Source organism: Rattus norvegicus, chromosome X (assembly GCF_036323735.1).
Source record: "Rattus norvegicus strain BN/NHsdMcwi chromosome X, GRCr8, whole genome shotgun sequence".
NCBI lineage: Eukaryota > Metazoa > Chordata > Mammalia > Rodentia > Muridae > Rattus > Rattus norvegicus.
The window spans coordinates 45,959,469-45,983,798 of NC_086039.1; the positions used below are offsets into that span (position 1 = coordinate 45,959,469).

A 24,330-nucleotide genomic window follows, 5' to 3' on the forward strand; every position below is an offset into this window, starting at 1 on the left:
AGTAAATCTGTTCTGCTGAACCCTATCTGGACTGACTCTAGTTAACTTTGCAACTTAGCACTCAAGGAGGTGGGTCTCATGTCCAGAAAAATATGAAATCACTCTCTGAACCCACTCACAAAGTTAATGAGTGGAAGAGGGTGTCCCTGTGTACATGGCAGTAGGAGGGTTCACCAGTGGAATACTCTTCTCTGATCTAGTGAGCCTTTTCCCAGCACTTGTTGGGAGGCTCAACTAAACATCTATCATTACCTGAGTGGAGCAGAACCACCGTGGACTTATGACACCACAGACAGTTCTCTAAAAACTTTGCAATAAAGAAATTTACCACCCAAACTACTCAAACAGTGTAGTATGACAAGATGCTCTTGGGGCTTCCCAGCAGACTCACTTGTGAGGAACTCTGGGAACATCGATTTTTGTTCACAGTGAATCTCTGAAACTCGTTTTGAACAGATGCACAGTCCACACTTGTTCATTCCATGTGCTGCTCCATCTCTACATGGGCGGTTTGGCCCAGGGGTCCCTCAGAAAACTCAAGGAGCATTGTGGCTCCCCAGAAAGCATCTCATGAGGGCTGGTCATCAGCCCTTTGTACCTGAAAGAAAACAAAGAACAGCACAGCATTACAAACAGAGTCATGTTCAGCCAGGTTTCAGGATACCTGCCTTCCCACCAGAGTACCTCCTGGCAACATAAAACCTATTCTGAACTTAGGAGAGGATCTACCACGGCCCTCTACCCTAAATTCCAGCGCAGTTTTGGATCTAGTAACATCCACCCAGAAGTCATTTCTGCTCCTTATTGGCCACCCAGCAGTACTAGTAGCTCTGAGAAGAAAACCATGCAAACCCCAGAATATCTCACCTTGCTGAAGGGCAAGGGTTGGCTCAGCTTCATCGTGGACAGAGGTGCTGGCATGGCAGGTAATGCTGGCATCACTTCCAGAGAACTGAAAGAGAAGAGCTCTATCTTATACAACTGTGCTTCTCACATCAGAAAAGGTTTTGTCTCATGGCAACACTGGGTCACATGATCCCCACAGTCCTACATCTATACATCTAAGACATTCTGAGTAATTGACGAAATCGTGACCATTGTTCAGACGAGGCAATCTGCGCAGAGGGAAACATGTTAATGTGATCAGCCTCATCTAGCAAGTCATAGGGAGCAACTGAGGAGGTCATCACTGAGGCTAACCGAGTCCTAGCAGGACAAATCTTACAGTGGACACACTAAGCACTGGCCACTAGAGCAAATAAAAAAGAAACAAATGGATAAAAAAAGAAAAAAACAAGGTTGGGGCATGGAGCCCAGGTTGACAATTACAGCACTCAACAGGCTATAGCAGGAGGACAGGGGCATTTAGAGGCTAAGGAGATCTACACAAAGAGACCTTATGCCACCTTTCTAAAACAAACTTTAGTGCACAGTATATGATTCTATTTACATGGATTCCTACTGAACTGTCGTGGGTTCATATTCTCAGATTTGAGACGTTCCTTCCAGGAAGAAGCAGCGAGGCATATGAGACTAGGGAAATAAACTAACTTAATGTCTGGGAAAGCCGAAACTTTAAGATCTGTAAAAGTCCCTCCCCAGAGTTAATTGAAGCAGCAAGCATCGGCTGAGGGCAGGGACTCTGACCAGCCGAGCTGCCTGGAGAAGACTCCCTCTGATGAGCTAAATTGCCTAGCAAGGATGCTGCACTTGACAAGCAGCTTGCAAGAGTGCTCCAGGGGTCTCAGCTCTCATGAGTCATCACCTACACTGGTTGCGGTTTGGTGATGCCCAACTACCCTTGGTCATGCCTGCTCTGTAAGCAACTCCTTACCCCAGTAAACACAGCCATTCACCAGGATGGACTTTTTATCATTATTTTGTCACCTGTTCCCTGCATGGCATGAGTAGCCATCTGTTCCCTATCTGGGGTGAGCAGACATTTATTCTTATTTCCCCTAGGAACAGTGTCACACTCAGTGATGCAGCTAATCATTACAACTGAAGGGCATCCCCTAGAGCAGTAGTATCAGAGACATGCTGGATGAGGAAGCTTCTATCATGACCTGGAATCATGGACTTGGTTGACGCTAGTGTAGACATGAGAAGTGTCCACCGAAATGGGATAAGCAGTAGCAATTCCCTCTCCACCAGAAGGCCCAGACAACAGTTACAGCTTTCTGGAGCCAGTGGCCAACATGGAGATCTTTGCCAACTTTTCTATACCAGAAGACCTCAGACCACTCCATATCCTGACCCTATCTGCAGTCTTGTGAAAACCTTGGGCATCTTCTCTCAATCACAGAGGACTGGACCACCCTGGACACTATCCATCTTCCCATCTGCAATCCTTTGTGACTTTGGATATTATCTTTCTACCACAGGACCACTGGACTCATGCCTCAGAAAGCCAGATCCTCTTTTTTCTTTTCTTTTATTTTTCTTGGATTTTTTTTGTATCTACATTTCAAATGTAATATCCCCTTTCCCCGATCTCCCATCCCCCTCCCCCTGATTCTATGAGGGTGCTCTCCCTCCCACCCATCCATTCCCACCTCAACACCCTGGCATTCCCCTACATTTGGGAAATGAGCCTTCACAGGACCAAGGAATTTTCCTCCTATTGATACTGGACAATGCCATCCTCTGCTACATATGTGACTGGGGTCATGGGTCCCTCCATGTGTACTCATTGGTTTGTGGTTTAGTCCCTGGGAGCTCTGATGGGATCTGTTTGGTTGATACTGTTGTTATTCCTATGTGGTTGCAAACCCCTTCAGATCCTTCAGTCCTTTCTCGCACTCTTCCATTGGAGTCCCCATGCTCAATCCTCATCTGTATCAATAAGCATCCTCATCTGAATCAGTAAGGTTCTGTACCAGGAGCCTCTCAGGAGACATCCATATCTGGCTCCTGTCAGCATGAAATTCTTAGGCAAATGGACAGAACTAGAAAATGTCATCCTGAGTGAGGTAACCCGGACACCAAGTGAATATTAGCCCCAAAGCTTGGAATCTCTAAGAAAATAAATTCACAGATCATACAAAGCTCAAGAAAAAGGAAGATCAAAATGTGGATGCTTCAGTCCTTCTTAGAAGGGAGAACAAAATACTCACGGGAGGAAATACAGGGACAAAGAATAGAGAAGGGACTGAAGAAAAGGTCATCGAAAGCCTGCCCCACCTGGGGATCCAGCCCATATACACAGAACCACCAAACCCAGTAACTATTGCTGATGCCAAGAAGTGTTTGCTGACAGGTCTTCTGTCTTAACAGTCCATACCTTGGTATCTCTTAGGACTTTCAATACTTTTCAGACAACAATTTGCAATATCAAGAGGTAAAACCTCCATGCCTCTCAGAAACCAGCAGGCTTTGTTTGTGAAATAAACATGAGGAACAGGGTAATAAAACCAAGGGGTCTATGCCAGCAATGAGCCTGTACACTATCCAAAGTGTGGGATGCCCACCCATGTTGCCTGTGTTTGGGGTCTTCTTTTTTTTGAGAAAAAGTGTTAAGTTTTTCAGAAAGACATAAGGAAAGATACGATCTCAAACTCTGAAAAAGTGAGTCTACAAAGGAAACCCAATCATATCTTGTGACCCACAGAAAGCCCAGGGCCCTTCAGGATTACCTATGTTGATGATGAATTTTAGAGACTGCAGTGGAAGCTGCTTGCCCACTTCTGGGTCCTGGACCCTCCTCTGGGTGCAAGCTCTGAGGATGGCTTATCCACTGCTCAGTAAATCCTACAGATAACAAAATTCCACAAACCACAGGTGAAAGGAAGGCATGCACACACATTGGGCACAGCCACTTGTCTGCAGGACACAAAGTTGACTGTACAAAAAGGAGTTTACCATCCCTAGGACTCAGCTTCCCTCCCAAGGAAAGAATGGACAGAGCCACCACCTCTAAGACCTATCATAGACTTCCAGGAACTGAGGGAAAGTCCATATCTCTTGACTCTGATCTAGCCTTTGCCACTGTGGGCTTCCCACTGTCCAAAGGCAGAGTCTCAATTTCTCCAGTTAGCAAAGTCACGCAAGTTGTACTTCAGGCATTGGCCACACTGCCGCTTCGGTGCTTCCACTTTTTACCCACTACTTCACTGAGATGTTCTTGAGGGAAAAGCCATTGCTGCCACACTCTGCCTTTGGCTTTCTCACTACATTAGCCAGGGAGTGTCTTGAAAGGTCTTTGACTCTTCCACCACCACCCCCTTTTATTGAAAATACAATGTATCTCGATTGCAGTTTCTCTTCCCACTACTCATCCCAGTTCCTCTCCACCACCCTCCCCCATCCAGATCCACTGCGTATCTGTCTCTCATTTAAAAAGAACAGGCTTCTAGGAGATACCAACAAAATACACCAAACAAAACTATAATAAGGTAAAATAAAAACAATCACGTTGAAGTTGGACAAGGCAAACCAACAGAAGGAAAGGAGTCCCGAGAGAAGGCAAAACAATCAGAGGCCCATTCCTTCACACACTCATGAGTCCCACAAAAGCACTAAGTTGAAAGCAATAATATTTATGCGGAGGATGTGGTACAGACCCCTGTAGGCCCTATGCTTGTTGATTTAGACTCTGTGAGTTCATATGAGCTTGGATCAGTTGATTTATAGGGCTTTGTACTCCTGGTGTCCTCCAACACCTTTGGCTCTCACAGTTTTTCAACTTCTTTTTCTGTGGTTTCCCTGAGCTCTGGGGGAGGGATTTGATGGAGACCTCTGATCATCATATTTAGAGATGTGTAATCCCAATTCTCCCTGTCTCCCCCTCCCTGTCTCCTCCCCTCTCTCTTCCTCTCTCTCTAACCCTCCCTCCCTCCCTCTCTCTGCGTGTCTACTGGGGGGGGTCTCTGTATTTGTTCCTATCTGCTGCAGGTTAGAGCTTCTCTGAAGGTGGCCGAGTCTAAAAGACAAGCTAGTAGATTTGGTCATCTCTAACTGGGCACACAGGCAGGAGAGAAGCCTTAAGGGCAGGCTTTATGCAGGCTTCATACTTCCCTGGGTCCATGATGGGCTAGTATTGTCAGCACTAACATAACACTGACCTCAGACCAGAACATGAGGCCTAGGACAAGGTTTATTCTAGCCTCCTGCCCGACCACAAGAATATCTATCTGCCTAATGTGGTGCCCACTGCCCAAGACATTCTAAGGTCAAAAAGCCCTTTCTGGACATGTTGTGCATACTTCAATCTTCATTTCTGATTTCTTCATTTCTGATTTCTTCATTTCTGAAGAATTTGAAAGACACCGCTCTTAATAAATATTGTGAGGTTGCAGGGCCAAGGCAGATATCCTATATCACACACAACACAGCAGGGTTTTTTTAAATCTTTTCTATGAGAAACAAAAGTGAAAATGGGCATACCCAGTTGCTACAACTTTGGAAGTTCAGGTACCAGGGAAGCCTGTGGCTTGCAGAGTGGCACAAGTACTAAAATGTGGAACTTGGGCTGGGAATATGGCTCAGTGTGTAAGGGTCTTGTCAGGTAGCCATGAGGACCTGAGTTCAAGGACCCTTACAAAATCTGGATGGCAAAGCATGGATATGTAGCCTTTCTGTTCTCACTGCCAAGATGGGAGTATGTATCAACCAAAGAAACTCTGGTGGTTCACGGTCTAACAAGAGACTTTGTTTTAAACAAGGTAGAATGCTAGGATCCAAACCTGACTTCCCTGTGTGTGCTGGCATGTAGGAACTGTCCATACACACATAGATGGGGAGAGAGAGAGAGAGAGAGAGAGAGAGAGAGAGAGAGAGAGAGAGAGAGAGAGAGTATAAGTGGAGCCTGTGGCGCTTTGAGTGAGAAAGTCTCACTTAGCCAAGGTATTTGAAAACTTGGCCCTCCTTTGGTGGTGCTTTTGCATGGGTGGGGGATATGGAACCTTTAGATGATGGAGGCTTGCTGTAGAAAGTTTATTCCTGGGGGTGGGCTTTGAGAACTACAGCTTTACCCCACTTCTAGTTCACCTTCCTTTGGTCCTGCAGGCATGTGGGAATGTGATCGGTCATGTAAGAGCCGCAGTGCATGGAGGACTTGTGCAAAGTCAGGCGTGGGGAATGAAGGTTGCCTTTGGCATGAACTACAATCCCAGACCTGAGGAGCCCTCATCTACCTAGAGACTGGGCAAAGGAGGACCCCAGAAGTAAGTTTACAAATGGCATGCTAGAAATTCTGTAAAGCATTAGAAATGTGAACAAAATCAGCTACTTTAAGCTTTTTTTAAGGAGGAAATTAAAAACTGCTAGACATGAAAGCCTGCATTTTGCTCACAGAATGCTAAGAAATGCAAGCAAACCCACTGGCCTTGTAAGATGAAAAGTCACATAATCCCATTGGAGACAAAAAATTGCAAAGGTGCTGAAAAACAAACTCCAGGCAGTTTTTATCCCAGAATGAAGTGCAGGGTGTGGAGGGACATGTCTCATGTGTCTGCCTTCCTCTGCTGCACAGGTACTCACAGGTAAGGTAGGACAGCTGGGGATGCTGATGTATGCAGGCAGTTAAATATTGCTACCCATTTTAACTCTTTCTTGTTGGCCATTCATGAGAATTTTCCCCATAAGAGACACAAATGGAAAATAATCTTGGATATTTCTGAAGACTCTGTTCTGACTTAGTAGTTCTGGACTTCACTGAACATTCCTGATTCAAGTACATGGTGGCCACATCCACACATCTAGTCCAACACAGTACCTGAGGACCTGTGTAGTTGTTGGGGCTGGCCCCAAATATCACAGTCTGTGTATGGTATACTCACCTGCATGGCTGAGATCACTGAGGGCAGCAACAGCCATGGACATAGGAACAACTTCAAGATCCATCCCCATCCCAGAGTTCAGATATTGTTTATGAAACGGTTGCTCCAGTTGCTCCACTGGGAGGAAAACTTCCTTGGAGGATGGCAGTGTAAGGGGCATCATACAAGATGCAGGGACATTCACGGAGGAATCAAGCATGTTACTGCCAGCAGCCAGAGAGCAGAGGCCAGGCCCATTGGCAGGGGCCATGGGTGTGAGGCTGGCAGCATGATGACCTCGCCACTCCGGGTGCCTTTCCCATCCATATAGTGACCTGGGGAACATAAGCAAACAATGTGCCCTGGTGGGTAGAGGCCAGGGTGGAATGGGTAGGTGTTAGAGGAGAATCCAGGCAAAGTTGGTAGTATGGGCTGACACCAATGATGCTGTGGAAGGTTGCACATCACTGCCACTAATGATCCTGCCTGATCTTCCTTGCAGCTACCAAGGGCTGCTCCCGACATGCCCAGAGTCACATATAATTACAATTGTTTATTACACAGAACCAGAAAAGAGAGAATGATTTGCAAGACCCTAATGTCAAATGAATGTTTATCAGGGCTAATGTGCCCCAAACATGATCAGATCTCTTGTTAAACACCCCCTCCCCATAGCCTATATGGTAGGCCCTACCACATCCCCATTTCATAGGTAAGAGCTCACAAGAAACTGAGGGGTTCACACACCTGGGCAGTGTCCAGTCTGGCACTGACCCTATGACTGACCAGCACCGAGTTGTATGCAGGAGGCTCCTGTCTTTCTTATCACAGGGGAGTAGAGCACATGGAGGCCCAGAAGGTGAGGTACATACAGGCTGCTGCTTACTCCATGAAATAAAAGGACAACCAAATCTTGAGGAAAAATATAATAAAAGCAAACCACCATGTTAGGGCCCAGAAGGGAAAGGGCTGGGTTTAAGGATAAATTATGCTCTGGTCTCCAACTAAAGGAGGAGGGGACTAAAGAGGAGACCTGTTCCCTGGCCTGAGTGAATGACACTACCTGAAACCCAGTGGTTGTGGTGTTGTGTTGTCTCTAGAAAACCTCACAGCTGGGGACTTCAGCCCCTTAGATTGTTGGGTGGTCTCTGGTTATTGTAGAGTCCCACTTCCTTCACATCCAGCTGGAAACAAATGAGAGGGGGGGATGCAAGTGATCTTGAGTCATACCAATATTTTTGTCGCTTTGTCTTACTTCAGTGCAAACTAATAGTTCGAAGCCTGGAGACTGATTCACTTCCCAAATAACTCATTTTAGGTCCTAAAGGCTATGTCAAACCCCACCTCCAGACACACACAGCCATGGCAGGGGCAATTCACAGTCAGCTAGATCTTGTCAGAAATCAGTCCCCAACTGTCCCTTGGGTTGCTCATCTGAGCACTGAGATACAGTCAGAAACTCACAATGGTTTCCTGAGAGCTGCACTGGCTCAGGAACATGATCCTTTCCCCAGGAACTTCTGATATGGCCATCTGGGCTCTTGCCACATGCTGGAGAAGAGCCTTCTGATGCCACCGATAATTAGCAAACCAGTTGTACACCTGCTCAGTATTTCAAGCCTGTCTCCAAAGCCAGTTTTTCCTGTACCCCCCCCAAAGAAAACATCCTTCAGTTACAGGGGTTCAAAAAAGTGTCTGGGCAGCTAATATTCACATAGCAAACTGGGTACAGCCAGTTTGACCCCTGAAAGGATGCAGATATTGTGATCAGTGAACTGGTGCAGGGAAAAACAGATTGTCTCTGAAACATGTGCTGAAGAAGTAGCTAGACACACACACAAACACACACACACACACACACACATACACACACACACACACATGCACACACACACATACCATTCTGGACCAGCTGACATTCATGAGTACCCAAACCCAAGACCTAATTTTAAAAAAGGGCCAGATTGAAACTACCTTGAGCTCTTGGATCAGTGTCTGCACTGTCCCAAACAATGTCCATTCTCTTCTACACTGGGACTTTCAGCTCAGAATCACAAGCATAGAACTGGGGAGCATTTGGGAATTGACCAGGCTGGGAAGTGGCAGACCCTCATGAGAAAACCAGGCCTCACAGAGATGTTGGGAACATGGGGGCTGGGGGCAAATAAAACCAGGGAGGGGGCTGTGGACCCCAGTGAGCCCAGGAGGAGACACAGAAAGCTCAAGAAGTTACATAGTGGAGGGTAGCCACCAAAAGATGGTTCTGGGAAGAAGACAATGAGGCACCTTGGGGAAGTGAGGGAGGGAAGTCTGCTGAGAGGAGGTAGGGAGAGCTTCCTAGAAAGAAGAGAGAAGAGTTAATTCTGGAGGGGGTAGGGAGACAGGGTTTATGGATGAGGGAAGTCTCTGGAAGTGTAGCAGATAAGCCACCTAGAGTGGGTGTTTTCCTTACCAACTGGACCTTCTTGGGATAAGCACTTACACCTCTGGCAAAGTCCTGCAGATAGCTGTGAACCTCTGGGGGAAAGTTCCAGTTCTTAGGATTCTCAAGACAGATGGTAAGGGATGGTGGATTCCTACGGGGGGGGCAGGAGGATTTATATAACACGTATAGCACAAGTTCCATCATCACAGCGCCTGGGACTTCTCAGCAGCGGAGTTCTGAGAAGCATTCTCCAGTCCACCCCTGCACCTCAGTCCCAGTCACTGAGAGTAGCCTGGTTCCTTCTTTCTGAGATGCCGACTGGTGGTCCACCATTCTCTACTCTCACCCAATGATTGAGCACAGGCCCCCCATGGCCAGACCAGCACAAGAACCATCTCTCTCCTGCTCTGTTCATATCAGGTTTATTAACACTGTTCTGCACCATCTGTTTCTCTTACTCAGGGTCATCTCCATGAGCTAGCAAAGCTATGAATCTCTCACCTTATACATGAATCCCTCTAGTTGCCCTCCTGACTTGGTCCCTAGCAGAACAACTTCTCAGAGAATGGCCAATATCATGACTGCAACCTTCGTGTGTGTGTGTGTGTGTGTGTGTGTGTGTGTGTGTGTGTGTGTGTCTGGCTGTCTGTCTGTCTGTCTGTCTTTTCCACTTGGCCCATCTCACTCATCCTCTAAATTATGCTTCTCAATCCCTCATGTCCTCCATTCTCCTCCTCTTGCTGCTCTTCCTGGCTTGGAGAGCCCCTGCACCGTGCAGGAGGCCCATGGTATTGTTTTTCCCTCTGGTCTCTACACAGCACAGGGATTTCAGGATGGCTGAAGGGACCATGTAGCTATCATTCCCTTTTTCCTACACTGATTTTCCTGCTCTTCCTTTAGAATTTCTTAATAAAGGACACACAACATGTATTAAAGGTCACTTTTCTGAGGAATACATGACATATAGATATGACATATGTGTGCCATGCCTGTACATCCAAGGACCATCTCATTTAACACATCCCAAATGGAATTCACCTGTAAACCCAGAGCCTCCTCCTGCCCAGACACAACCAGAACAAAGTGCCCTGGGCATGAGAATTCATACTCAGTAGGGAACTCCTCTTGCCTAGACTTCAGTCCTGGGCCACAGCTGGCCTTCAGAACACTGCAGGGCTGACCAGCATAGTTACACCAAAGCCCATGTTCTGGTCTTTGCCCGCATCCTTCTGAGGTTGCTTGTCAAATGTCTCAGGAGTCCCTGGGATGGGGGATGTGAACCAAGCACCACCTTTTCCTATGGTCACAGGCTGAGAACCAAACTGTATTTGAGAACAAACTCAAACTCTCTTGTGGTGTCTGCTATCTGCTCCAAGACAGCAGGTACCTCTCAATCTTGGCTTGTGATCTTCCAGCCTGAAAATTTTGTCTGTGTGTTTTCCCCACTCTCATCCAAGGCCTGGCTGGGCTTATAACTAATCACATGGTCAAATGTGTGCCCCTTCCCAATAGCAAAGACCTGATCTGTCTGAGTCCTCTTACTGTTGGCATAGCCCTACATGAGGAAATTCATTTTGTTTCTTCTCTATTGAACCTATCCCTTGGACAGCTGCAGGAAATACGGCTGGTCTACACCCACAACCTGCAAGCACCCAGCACTCTGAGAACACTTCACAAACACAGGGACATGACACTGTTACTGCTCAGCTGCACTCTGCTGGGCTATCAGCCCCTGCGGTGAAATGGCCCTATCTCCCATCACAAGGCTGATAATCTACTGAGAGGACCCTGTGACTCAGCAAGCCTGCATTGCTCCAAGTGTCAAAACCTTCTGTCCCCCATCTCTAGTTTGAGGCTGTGGATGATAAGCAAAGGCTTCACAGTCTCAGTGTCTAGTAAAATCTGGCCTTGTAACTCTCTCTCTCTCTCTCTCTCTCTCTCTCTCTCTCTCTCTCACACACACACACACACACACACACACACACACACACACACACAAATACAAACACAAAAAACAAACAAACTAAAACCATCTCAGGCAGGGGTGTTTTGTCTGCTCCATGCCAGCTTTGTCCTCCATCAGTGATGAAGGTGAGACTATAATTGATAACAATCTCCTCCTGCATTCCCCAGGAGATAGCATGATGCCTAGGGCATGGGGAGTAAATGATATGAGAAGTAGTTAAGCAAAACTCAATTAGCTATACTACTCATTATCTCCATCCACAGGCTCTGTGTCTAGCGATGAAGAGAAATCTGTACAGTCAAGATGCCAGAGCTGCCTCTTGTCATCTATTTCCAGCCTTCGAAACACTGAAGCATCAGATTGTTGACAGGCACACCAGGATTTGACAAACATGGGAGCCATACAGTTCATTATAGTGTAATAAATACAGCTAAGGTGACTTCCTGTCCTTGTTTGCTCAGCCCCTTGGGATTTGGAGGTCACATTCCTTTCCTGGAAATCCCATGGAGCCTGCACAGAGGACAATCAGCAAATACCTCTTTGTGCATCGAAACCTCTGTGCTGAACTCAGCTTGGTGACACCCAGCCTCCTCATGGTCAAGTGGTAGTGGATGTTATTCCAGAGATGTGTCAGCTCCTGGCTGCCTCCTGGCACGTGACACACCTGTAAGAAAAACCTGCTGAAACCCAGTCACCTTTATCCTCCATAGATTAGGTGGCAAATTGATCATCCATACCAACCCAGCCTTTGGGAAAGGCAATCATCTGGGTCTGCAAACCACCAATATCAGCCAAATGTAAGAGTTCTCCTGTACCAGCAGGCTCTGAGGAGGTGACACCCTGGCCCAGCCAGTTACCACACAGGACATAGCAGACATCATGCCAGACATGAATAGATCAGAGGCCTGCTTTCTCAGCTTAAGCCCCACAACCCTCCAAAAAATAAGCCAGCCAGTCCTCTACTCAGTCACTCCAGTACAGAGAAGAAAGCATAGCATCTTCACCATGGCTTGTTCTCCTTCTCTGGCTCTAGGCACGAACTGTCTCAGTGAGATTCTAGTCCCACTTCAGGTGTTCTGATCACCAAAGCTACTAACCACCATTCTGTATTCTCCTCAGAACAACCATGTAGTCCCTCTCTGTTTACTACATTCCTACCGAATGATTGTGTGTTATCATTTATCGCAGGCTGGCCTGAAAACTAGCCACAGTCTTGGCACGGTCTCACAAATGTTCAGATTGCAGTTATGAACCTCTGTGGTAAGCTTAAGGTCAGGTATCCTTGTCAAATGTGTCACCACATGTGTTGTGTGACATTTTCCTCCCAGATTAAAACACTCCATCCTGCAACGGGGTTCCTTAAGCAGGGAACCCAATAACTGATTTTTTTTATTAACTTGAGTATTTCTCATACACATTTCGAGTGTTATTCCCTTTCCCGGTTTCCGGGCAAACATCCCCCTCCCCCCTCCCCTTCCTTATGGGTGTTCCCCTCCCAACCCTCCCCCCATTCCCGCACTCCCTCCAACAGTCTAGTTCAATGGGGGTTCAGTCTTAGCAGGGCCCAGGGCTTCCCCTTCCACTGGTGCTCTTACTAGGATATTCATTGCTACCTATGAGGTCAGAGTCCAGGGTCAGTCCATGTATAGTCTTTAGGTAGTGGCTTAGTCCCTGGAAGCTCTGGTTGCTTGGCATTGTTGTACATATGGGGTCTCAACCCCTTCAAGCTCTTCCGGTTCTTTCTCTGATTCCTTCAACAGGGGTCCTATTCTCAGTTCAGTGGTTTGCTGCTGGCATTCGCCTCTGTATTTGCTGTATTCTGGCTGTGTCTCTCAGGAGTGATCTACATCCGGCTCCTGTCGGTCTGCACTTCTTTGCTTCATCCATCTTGTCTAATTGGGTGGCTGTATATGTATGGGCCACATGTGGGGCAGGCTCTGAATGGGTGTTCCTTCAGTCTCTGTTTTAATCTTTGCCTCTCCCTTCCCTGCCAAGGGTATTCTTTTTCCTCATTTAAAGAAGGAGTGAAGCATTCACATTTTGATCATCCGTCTTGAGTTTCGTTTGTTCTAGGGATCTAGGGTAATTCAAGCATTTGGGCTAATAGCCACTTATCAATGAGTGCATACCATGTATGTCTTTCTGTGATTGGGTTAGCTCACTCAGGATGATATTTTCCAGTTCCAACCATTTGCCTACGAATTTCATAAAGTCGTTGTTTTTGATAGCTGAGTAATATTCCATTGTGTAGATGTACCACATTTTCTGTAGCCATTCTTCTGTTGAAGGGCATCTGGGTTCTTTCCAGCTTCTCGCTATTATAAATAAGGCTGCAATGAACATAGTGGAGCACGTGTCTTTTTTATATGTTGGGGCATCTTTTGGGTATATGCCCAAGAGAGGTATAGCTGGATCCTCAGGCAGTTCAATGTCCAATTTTCTGAGGATCCTCCAGACTGATTTCCAGAATGGTTGTACCAGTCTGCAACCCCACCAACAATGGAGGAGTGTTCCTCTTTCTCCGCATCCTCGCCAGCATCTGCTGTCACCTGAGTTTTTGATCTTACCCATTCTCACTGGTGTGAGGTGAAATCTCAGGGTTGTTTTGATTTGCATTTCCCTTATGACTAAAGATGTTGAACATTTCTTTAGGTGTTTCTCAGCCATTCGGCATTCCTCAGCTGTGAATTCTTTGTTTAGCTCTGAACCCCATTTTTTAAATAGGGTTATTTGTCTCCCTGCGGTCTAACTTGTTGAGTTCTTTGTATATTTTGGATATAAGGTCTCTATCTGTTGTAGGATTGGTAAAGATCTTTTCCCAATCTGTTGGTTGCCGTTTTGTCCTAACCACAGTGTCCTTTGCCTTACAGAAGCTTTGCAGTTTTATGAGATCCCATTTGTCGATTCTTGGTCTTAGAGCATCAGCCATTGGTGTTTTGTTCAGGAAACTTTTTCCAGTGCCCATATGTTCCAGATGCTTCCCTAATTTCTCTTCTAATAGTTTGAGTGTGTCTCGTTTGATGTGGAGGTCCTTGATCCACTTGGACTTAAGCTTTGTACAGGGTGATAAGCATGGATCGATCTGCATTCTTCTACATGTTGACCTCCAGTTGAACCAGCACCATTTGCTGAAAATGCTATCTTTTTTCCATTGGATGGTTTTGGCTCCTTTGTCAAAAATCAAGTGACCATAGGTGTGTGGGTTCATTTCTGGGTCTTCAATTCTATTCCATTGGTCTATCTGTCTGTCTCTGTACCAATACCATGCAGTTTTTATCACTATTGCTCTGTAATACTGCTTGAGTTCAGGGATAGTGATTCCCCCTGAAGTCCTTTTATTGTTGAGGATAGTTTTAGCTATCCTGGGTTTTTTGTTATTCCAGATGAATTTGCAAATTGTTCTGTCTAACTCTTTGAAGAATTGGATTGGTATTTTGATGGGGAGTGCATTGAATCCGTAGATTGCTTTTGGTAAAATGGCCATTTTTACTATATTAATCCTGCCAATCCATGAGCATGGGAGATCTTTCCATCTTCTGAGGTCTTCTTCAATTTCTTTCCTCAGTGTCTTGAAGTTCTTATTGTACAGATCTTTTACTTGCTTGGTTAAAGTCACACCGAGGTACTTTATATTATTTGGGTCTATTATGAAGGGTGTCATTTCCCTAATTTCTGTCTCGGCTCGTTTCTCTTTTGTGTAGAGGAAGCCTACTGATTTATTTGAGTTAATTTTATACCCAGCCACTTTGCTGAAGTTGTTTATCAGCTTTAGTAGTTCTCTGGTGGAACTTTTGGGATCACTTAAATATACTATTGCATCATCTGCAAATAGTGATATTTTGACTTCTTCTTTTCCAATCTGTATCCCTTTGATCTCCTTTTGTTGTCTGATTGCTCTGCCTAGAACTTCAAGAACTATATTGAATAAGTAGGGAGAGTGTGGGCAGCCTTGTCTAGTCCCTGATTTTAGTGGGATTGCTTCAAGTTTCTCTCCATTTAGTTTAATGTTAGCAACTGGTTTGCTGTATATGGCTATTAATATGTTTAGGTATGGGCCTTGAATTCCTATTCTTTCCAGGACTTTTATCATGAAGGGGTGTTGAATTTTGTCAAATGCTTTCTTAGCATCTAATGAAATGATCATGTGGTTTTGTTCTTTCAGTTTGTTTATATAATGGATCACGTTGATGGTTTTCCGTATATTAAACCATCCCTGCATGCCTGGGATGAAGCCTACTTGATCATGGTGGATGATTGTTTGATGTGCTCTTGGATTCGGTTTGCCAGAATTTTATTGAGTATTTTTGCGTCGATATTCATAAGGGAAATTAGTCTGAAGTTCTCTTTCTTTGTTGTGTCTTTGTGTGGTTTAGGTATAAGAGTAATTGTGGCTTCATAGAAGGAATTCGGTAGTGATCCATCTGTTTCAATTTTGTGGAATAGTTTGGATAATATTGGTATGAGGTCTTCTATGAAGGTCTGATAGAATTCTGCACTAAACCCATCTGGACCTGGGCTCTTTTTGGTTGGGAGACCTTTAATGACAGCTTCTATTTCCTTAGGAGTTATGGAGTTGTTTAACTGGTTTATCTGTTCCTGATTTAACTTCGGTACTTGGTATCTGTCTAGGAAATTGTCCATTTCCTGTAGATTTTCCAGTTTTTTTGAATATAGGCTTTTATAGTAAGATCTGATGATTTTTAGAATTTCCTCTGAATCTGTAGTTATGTCTCCCTTTTCATTTCTGACTTTGTTAATTTGGACACACTCTCTGTGTCCTCTCGTTAGTCTGGCTAAGGGTTTATCTATCTTGTTGATTTTCTCAAAAAACCAACTTCTGGTTCTGTTGATTCTTTCTATGGTCCTTATGTTTCTACTCGGTTGATTTCAGCTCTGAGTTTGATTATTTCCTGCCTTCTACTCCTCCTGAGTGTATTTGCTTCTTTTTATTCTAGAGATTTTAGGTGTCCTGTCAAGCTGCTGACATATGCTCTTTCCTGTTTCTTTCTGCAGGCACTGAGCGCTATGAATTTTCCTCTTAGCACAGCTTTCATTGTGTCCCATAAGTTTGGGTATGCTGTACCTTCATTTTCATTAAATTCTAAAAAGTCTTTAATTTCTTTTTTTATTTCTTCCTCAACCAGGTTATCATTGAGTAGAGCATTGTTCAATTTCCACGTATTTGTGGGCATTCTTCCCTTATTGTTATTGAAGACCAGTTTTAGGCCATGGTGGTCCAATAGCAAGCATGGGATTATTTCTATCTTTCTGTACCTGTTGAGGCCCGTTTTTTGACCAATTATATGGTCAATTTTGGAGAAGGTACCATGAGGAGCTGAGAAGAAGGTATATCCTTTTACTTTAGGGTAGAATGTTCTATAAATATCTGTTAAGTCCATTTGGCTCATGACTTCTCTTAGTCTGTCTATGTCTCTGTTTAATTTCTGTTTCCATGATCTGTCCATTGATGAGAGTGGGGTGTTGAAATCTCCTACTATTTTTGGGTGAGGTGCAATGTGTGTTTTGAGCTTTAGTAAGGTTTCTTTTACGTATGTAGGTGCCCTTGTATTTGGGGCATAGATATTTAGGATTGAGAGTTCATCTTGGTAGATTTTTCCTCTGATGAATATGAAGTGTCCTTCCTTATCTTTTTAATGACTTTTAGTTGAAAATTGATTTTATCTGATATTAGAATGGCTACTCCAGCTTGCTTCTTCCGACCATTTGCTTGGAAAGTTTTCCAGCCTTTCACTCTGAAGTAGTGTCTGTCTTTGTCTCTGAGGTGTGTTTCCTGTGGGCAGCAGAATTTAGGTTCTGCATAGCGTATCCAGTTTGTTAATCTATGTCTTTTTATTGGGGAGTTGAGGCCATTGATGTTGAGAGATATTAAGGAATAGTGATTATTGCTTCCTGTTATATTCATATTTGGATGTGAGGTTATGTTTTTGTGCTTTTCTTCTCTTTGTTTTGTTGGCAAGACGATTAGTTTCTTGCTTCTTCTAGGGTATAGCTTGCCTCCTTATGTTGGGCTTTACCATTTATTATCCTTTGTAGTGCTGGATTTGTAGAAAGATATTGTGTAAATTTGGTTTTGTCATGGAATATCTTGGTTTCTCCATCTATGTTAATTGAGAGTTTTGCAGGATACAGTAACCTGGGCTGGCATTTGTGTTCTCTTAGGGTCTGTATGACATCTGTCCAGGATCTTCTGGCCTTCATAGTTTCTGGCGAAAAGTCTGGTGTGATGCTGATAGGTCTGCCTTTATATGTTACTTGACCTTTTTCCCTTACTGCTTTTAATATTCTTTCTTTATTTTGTGCGTTTGGTGTTTTGACTATTATGTGACGGGAGGTGTTTCTTTTCTGGTCCAATCTATTTGGAGTTCTGTAGGCTTCATGTATGCCTATGGGTATCTCTTTTTTTAGGTTAGGGAAGTTTTCTTCTATGATTTTGTTGAAGATATTTACTGGTCCTTTGAGCTGGGAGTCTTCACTCTCTTCTATACCTATTATCCTTAGGTTTGATCTTCTCATTGAGTCCTGGATTTCCTGTATGTTTTGCACCAGTAGCTTTTTCCCCTTTACATTATCTTTGACAGTTGAGTCAATGATTTCTATGGAATCTTCTGCTCCTGAGATTCTCTCTTCCATCTCTTGTATTCTGTTGGTGAAGCTTGTATCTACAGCTCCTTGTCTCTTCTTTTGGTTTTCTACGTCCAGGGTTGTTTCCATGTGTTCTTTCTTGATTGCTTCTATTTCCATTTTTAATTCCTTCAACTGTTTGATTGTGTTTTCCTGGAATTCTTTCAGGGATTTTTGTGACTCCTCTCTGTGGGCTTCTACTTGTTTATTTATGTTTTCCTGGAATTCTTTCAGGGATTTTTGTGTCTCCTCTCTGTGGGCTTCTACTTGTTTGTTTATGTTTTCCTGGAATTCTTTCAGGCATTTTTGTGATTCCTCTCTGTAGGTTTCTACTTGTTCTCTAAGGGAGTTCTTCACGTCTTTCTTGAAGTCCTCCAGCATCATGATCAAATATGATTTTGAAACTAGATGTTGCTTTTCTGGTGTGTTTGGATATTCCATATTTGTTTTGATGGGAGAATTGGGCTCCGATGGTGCCATGTAGTCTTGGTTTCTGTTGCTTGGGTTCCTGGGCTTGCCTCTCGCCATCGGATTATCTCTAGTGTTACTTGGTTCTGCTATTTCTGACAGTGGCTAGACTGACCTATAAGCCTGTGTGTCAGGAGTGCTGTAGACCTGTTTTCCTGTTTTCTTTCAGCCTGTTATGGGGACAGAGTGTTCTGCTTTCGGGCGTGTAGTTTTTCCTCTCTACAGGTCTTCAGCTATTCCTGCGGGCCTGTGTCTTGAGTTCACCAGGCAGGTGTCTTGCAGCAGAAAAGTTGGTCTTACCTGTGGTCCCGAGGCTCAAGTTCGCTCGGGTGTTGCTGCCCATGAGCTCTGTGTGGCGGCAGCAACCAGGAAGATGTGCGCCGCTGTTTCTGGGAGCTTCAGTGCACCAGGGTTCCAGATGGCGTTTGGTGTTTTCCTCTGGCGTCCGAGACGTGTGTGCAGAGTGCAGTCTCTTCTGGTTTCCCAGGCGTGTCTGCCTCTCTGAAGGTTTAGCTCTCCCTACCACGGGATTTGGGTGCAGAGAACTGTTTATCCGGTCTGTTTCCTTCAGGTTCCGGCGGTGTCTCAGACGCAGCGGTCCTGCGGCTCCTGGGCCCTCCCCCACGGGAACCCAGAGGCCTTATACAGTTTCCTCTTGGGTCAGGGATGTGGGCAGGGGTGGGCAGTGTTGGTGGTCTCTTCTGCTCTGCAGCCTCAGGAGTGCCCACCTGACCAGGCGGTGGGGTCTCTCTCCCACTGGGTCTGGGAGCAGAGAGCTGCTGTGGGCCGGGATCCGCGGGTGTGGGACAACCGGTAAACACAAGAGGTGCCCGGTCCTAGAGGAATTCTGCCTCTGTGTGACCGGAGTTCACCAGGCAGGTCTCTTGCAGCAGAAAAGTTGGTCTTACCTGTGGTCCCGAGGCTCAAGTTCGCTCGGGTGGTGCTGCCCACGAGCTCTCTGCAGCGGCAGCAACCAGGAAGATCTGCGCCGCTGTTTCTGGGAGCTTCAGTGCACCAGGGTTCCAGATGGCATTTGGTGTTTTCCTCTGGCGTCCGAGATGTGTGTGTAGAGTGCAGTCTCTTCTGGTTTCCTAGGCGTGTCTGCCTCTCTGAAGGTTTAGCTCACCCTCCCACGGGATTTGGGTGCAGAGAACTGTTTATCCGTTCTGTTTCCTTCAGGTTCCGGCAGTGTCTCAGATGCAGTGGTCCTGATTTTTTTAAAAAAAGGAATTAGCTTCAAGGGCACCCTGAATCTGACCATATTCACTGGAGCTCACCCTGGCAGAGTTAACAGAGACCAGCTGCCAAGACCCAGAGACACAGTAGAGTAAAGATGCAAGGAACACACTTGACCAAGCAATGATCCAAAGACTGACATCATAGTAGCTGCCTAGAATGAGAAGAAACCAGTCAAGCTGTCTAGAAGATGTTTAGACCAATTGAGGCAAGTAGAAAGGACACCCTCCAATGTTTTGAGTGACCTGTGTTTATAGGCATATAAGCCTATAAGTCACGGCTTATAGGTCATGCAGTATGTTCCAGGCTACCTGTTTTTGTGAGCTGTCTCACATGCTGAGGTAGGCCTTGGAGATGTCTGAGTCATTTCTGTTACTGGAAGTAATCCCTCACCCATATTCCTGTAAATAACCCCAATAGAACTCATTGGTTCAACATCTGGATTTCAGTAGTATCCATTCTTTGGTCTGTCATAGGTTCCCTTTCTGGGGTGAGTAGACAAAAGGGTTTTGTCTCTCTTGCTGCCCCCCTTTTTGTTTGTATGTGTGTATATATACATTTATATGCATATATATGTATAAATACACATTGACATATATAGACTACATATGTATATATATGTAAATGTGTGCGTATGTATGTATATAATATATGTATATGTATATGCTTATGTATATGTATATATAAATATGTCAAACAGCATGATTGGAGCCCAAACAGGGGCCAAACAGAACCAAAGGTGAATTGGTAAAGAGGGAGTACATGGACCTCAATATCCATGCAAGGATAATATCTGAGGCTGGGAGGCCTGTGGGGAAAGCATCAGTCCAGGAAATTCTGTTACCATTGGCCATTCTTGTGGAGTGTATATAGGGTGATTGTGTGCTCTGACAGCAGTTACATGGTCTTTTCTGTGGCAAGCGAGACATGAAACTAAGACCGAGTCATCGGGTTTAGGAGTGTCCTTGGAACAAATCCAAGGACAGCATTCTTCTACATGTGGAATGGGGTGGCTTGTCAGACGGAAGAGTGGAGTCTGCCATGTAATTACAGAGAATTGCTGGAAACAGTTAAAGGCTTAGAAGGAATTTTGCAATCTTTGAAGTTAGTGCACAAAAGTGCAGATTGATATAATCAGCAGCAGAGGTTCCCTGACCACCGATGTGTATAGTTAGAAATTCATCTGAGGCTGGGATGGCAGCCATACAGGAACTTGTTTTTATACAGGGCCAATTACAACAAGAAAGAGAGATGCAGATAACATCCCTAGTCTTAGCTGCCAATTTAGCAACTAAAGTGAATGAGAGAGAGAGAGAGAGAGAGAGAGAGAGAGAGAGAGAGCACTGAAGATACCCCTTGAGTCCAAAGTTTAGTAGAAAAAGAGGTAGAAAATGTAATCCAAATTGAAGATGGGGGGCATTGACCGTCGCCCAATGCAAGAAACTAGTGTGGTCCATTCATCACAAGAACAGCTGGAATGAAGGAAGATACTTTCAAACAAGTAATGAAAGAACCTGTTTCAGCCTGAGTTGCAAGGCTGGGAGACATGGGAGTGGATGGGATCTGTGTTGCTGTGGTAGATCCAGGAATACTGAGTAATATAACTACCAATCTTTCTGTAATGCAAAGGATGCTTAACCTGGGACCTTGTGAGAGAAATAAGTCCTTGATATACTGACTTATCAAAACCATTAGGAATACTTGGTGATGTCTGTCTGAAATGGCAATAAACAACAGGGACTTGAAGGACCACAGACAAGCGGCAGAAGCTACTGAGGGAACTAGGAATAAAAGGAGCTGTGTTTGAGTCTCTGTTCACTGGATCAGATAGAGCTATGTTCATAGAGGTGCCAAAGAAAAAGTTGCCTCAGCAGGGCCTTCAAAGCCACCATGGAGATTTGGTCTGTTTTCCTGAGCCCTTTGGAGGCACAAGATCTTTAATTAGTAGGAAAGGCTTTGTTGATCTAACTCACTTAATCCAGCCTGTAAGGAGAGTCTGTAAGTTAGAGAGCAACCCAGAGATGAGAAAAAAGGCAAGTGGAGAAAAGAGTTCTATCTGGTTTACTCAAAGACAAATGAGGCTGCATTTGAGTGGAAGTGGAGTTCCTAAGAAAAATGTTGATCTAAAACAAAAAACAAACAAACAAACAAAACAAAACAAATTTTGTGCTAAGGATCTTCTGGAAGTCTTAAAGCTTGAAGACCACTTCACAGAAGACTTCCAGGATAGAACATTACAGGTGATAAAGAACAAGCCAGTCCTATGCCATATTTACACACACACACCCAGGCACACACACACACACACACACACAGGCACACACACACACAGGCACACACACACACAGGCACACACACAGTCACACATATACACGCATGCATGCATGCACTCACACACATGCAAACATACATGCATACACACCCCAGACAAAGGAAGGGAATTTTCCCTGACTCGAAGTTATGCTAAGGGTGGAGTTAGTTTACCCAGTCAGGAACTCTCCGTCAGCCAGGTATTGTCAAAGAGGAGGCAACAGTTATACATGTCCCCACTGCTAACACCGAGTTGGCAGATGCAGCCGAGCAGAGCAAGACCATGGTCCCCTTTGGCACTGGGTGGTAGGACTGAGTGGATTTAAGTCAGGCCCGCTGAAATTATCAGGTGTGGAGAAATGTAGGGATGCTCTAAGGAAGAACTCTAAGACATGGATATGTATTGACTCAGAGAGAATGACCAAGGATTACAGGGAGCAATGAAGTTAGCTCCTCGTATCCATGCTTTGTATCCACCATGGTGGACCAAATAAGCAACTGATAATATATGTATGGAACCTTTCCATGCTGTATAAGGCCTTGTTTATGCTTGAATCTAGTATGCTCTAAATTGTGAAGTTCTGGGATCACTTGACCTCTGCTGAGAGCAGAAGACAATAGACTGTCATGCCTGTTTTTGCCAAGGTTAATTTTAGTTGCACTATACCTTACAGGATGGTGGTTTGGGATGTTGCCTTTCCCGCCCATCCTCAAGTAAAGCTTTTCTCATACAAATGCTATAATTCCAATGTCTGAGTGTTGTACAGATTTGGAAAACCATTGCAGAGACATGTCTGTGCAATGTAACTTCCATCAACCTACTGCCTTACCAAGGTTGGGGTAATTGGAATCCAAAAGGACACATACTGAGTCTACAAGGTTACTAAGTGAAAACCATGGTGCCAGGGGTGGCATTTTGCTAGTATTGCTACTTTGGTCTGTTGTGGGTTCCCTATCTGGGGTGAGCAGACAAATGGTTTTCATCTCCCCAGGAGAAGTTTTCCCACACAAGGACATCAGAACTATACATTATCTTACCACTTGGTCCACGGTCCCCACCAAATAAGGAGTTCTAAAAGGGTATATTCCAAGGTTACCAAGCTAGGTGTTACTTGCTCAAATCAGTGTGCATGCTGCCTCAGGACATAACACCTCGGAGGACAGTGGGAGACACTGTGTCCCCACTTCTCTCTGTACCAACCACCATACCTTCATCATACCTCTAGAATCTGGAGGGCTAAATGGTGCTGCTCCTGCTGGAACAGGACCTGAGCACATACCAGATTCACGTCTGCATTGTTCAGAAGATCCCAGCAAAGCTTGCTGTTCAGAATGGCTTCCACCAAATGTAGCACCTGAACAGGTTTGTCTTGGAAGTCCCAACACAGCTTGCCTGCCAGGGTCAACAAGTCTGGTGGGGGAGAGCTGGTGTCCCCATGCTCCCTCAGCAGCCTCAGGAAGTCCTGCATCCTGTCAACTGAGAACATTCAGAGTAACACTGATATCAACTAGTTTCTATCCACCACTCTTCAGACCCATTACACGAGACAGATGATATTGAGCCTCAGGTTATACCATGTCCAAGGTGGCATAACTCACTTGGGAAAAGCTCGGGTGCTTTCTCACATCCTCCTTCTAGCTCCCCAAAATAACCCTGCTCTTGATGAAAGCAACTGTGCAGAGACCACTGAGCAGGGCACTCTGCAACCACCCAATCTCAACTTTCTGAGCCTCAATCCTTCTTCCTATGCTCCATGGTTTCACAGAAGCTAGGATTGGGTTTCCATTTGCTCTTTGCTGTATCCTCTGTGGGTTTCCCAGAAGCCTTGGCATCTGCTGCATGGGTGACATGACGGTCATCCAATTACAGACAATCGCTCTTTTCAGAGCATGGAACACTGATTTCCAGATCGAAATGCTGGGTCCTGGAGCATCTTACAACAGGAGGGAGCTGCTAGAACACAAATCTCAGCAATTTCTCAGCAAATTTTGAAGCTTGAAGAGACCCCCCCCCCCACCGAGGACATCGGTGCAACATGTCGAGAGATTTTCAGGCATAAAACCTCAGCGCAGAGATCCTGTTTGTACGGAATATCCTCCAAAAGTGAGGCTGAGGACAGTCTGCTTGCAGGGTGCCCAGCCTGCTATGCCTGCTAGCAAGAGCCTCCCCCAGTCTACTTCCTTCACACATTGGGGTGTACATCAGGTGACTCATGAAATCTCAACAGAAAAGGGTTCATGGTTCTCACAAACCTGGAGCAGTTCTATCTTGGGATTCCGTTTTCATTCAGTATTTTGTGCAGCTCCCTCCTGGATGAGGTACAGGTTCTGTGTGTTGTGAGACCTTTATCTGAGAAGAAAGGGGCTTTCAATGAAACCCCACCCACAATGGGACCAGAAAGCCAGCCCACAGTGCCTGGTACCTTTTCAAAATGGTCTTACGGAAGCAGATGCTCGTAGATGCTAGACTCCAAACACCGGATGTGGAGTTGGGAAGGCACAATAGTCTGCACCAGAGCCCATCT

General features: G+C 45.1%; 1 protein-coding gene across 1 annotated transcript; it reads right to left on the bottom strand.

Moving 5' to 3' along the window:
• Positions 1–396: 396 nt before the first annotated feature.
• Positions 397–23,772, bottom strand: Anhx (anomalous homeobox). The gene is given in 8 exon segments (XM_039100513.2): positions 397–598; positions 868–986; positions 6,780–7,093; positions 8,215–8,372; positions 8,374–8,400; positions 9,211–9,334; positions 11,686–11,813; positions 23,026–23,772. Coding segments are annotated over 8 exon segments (1,260 nt in total). The 5' UTR covers positions 23,293–23,772; the 3' UTR covers positions 397–475.
• Positions 23,773–24,330: the final 558 nt, after the last annotated feature.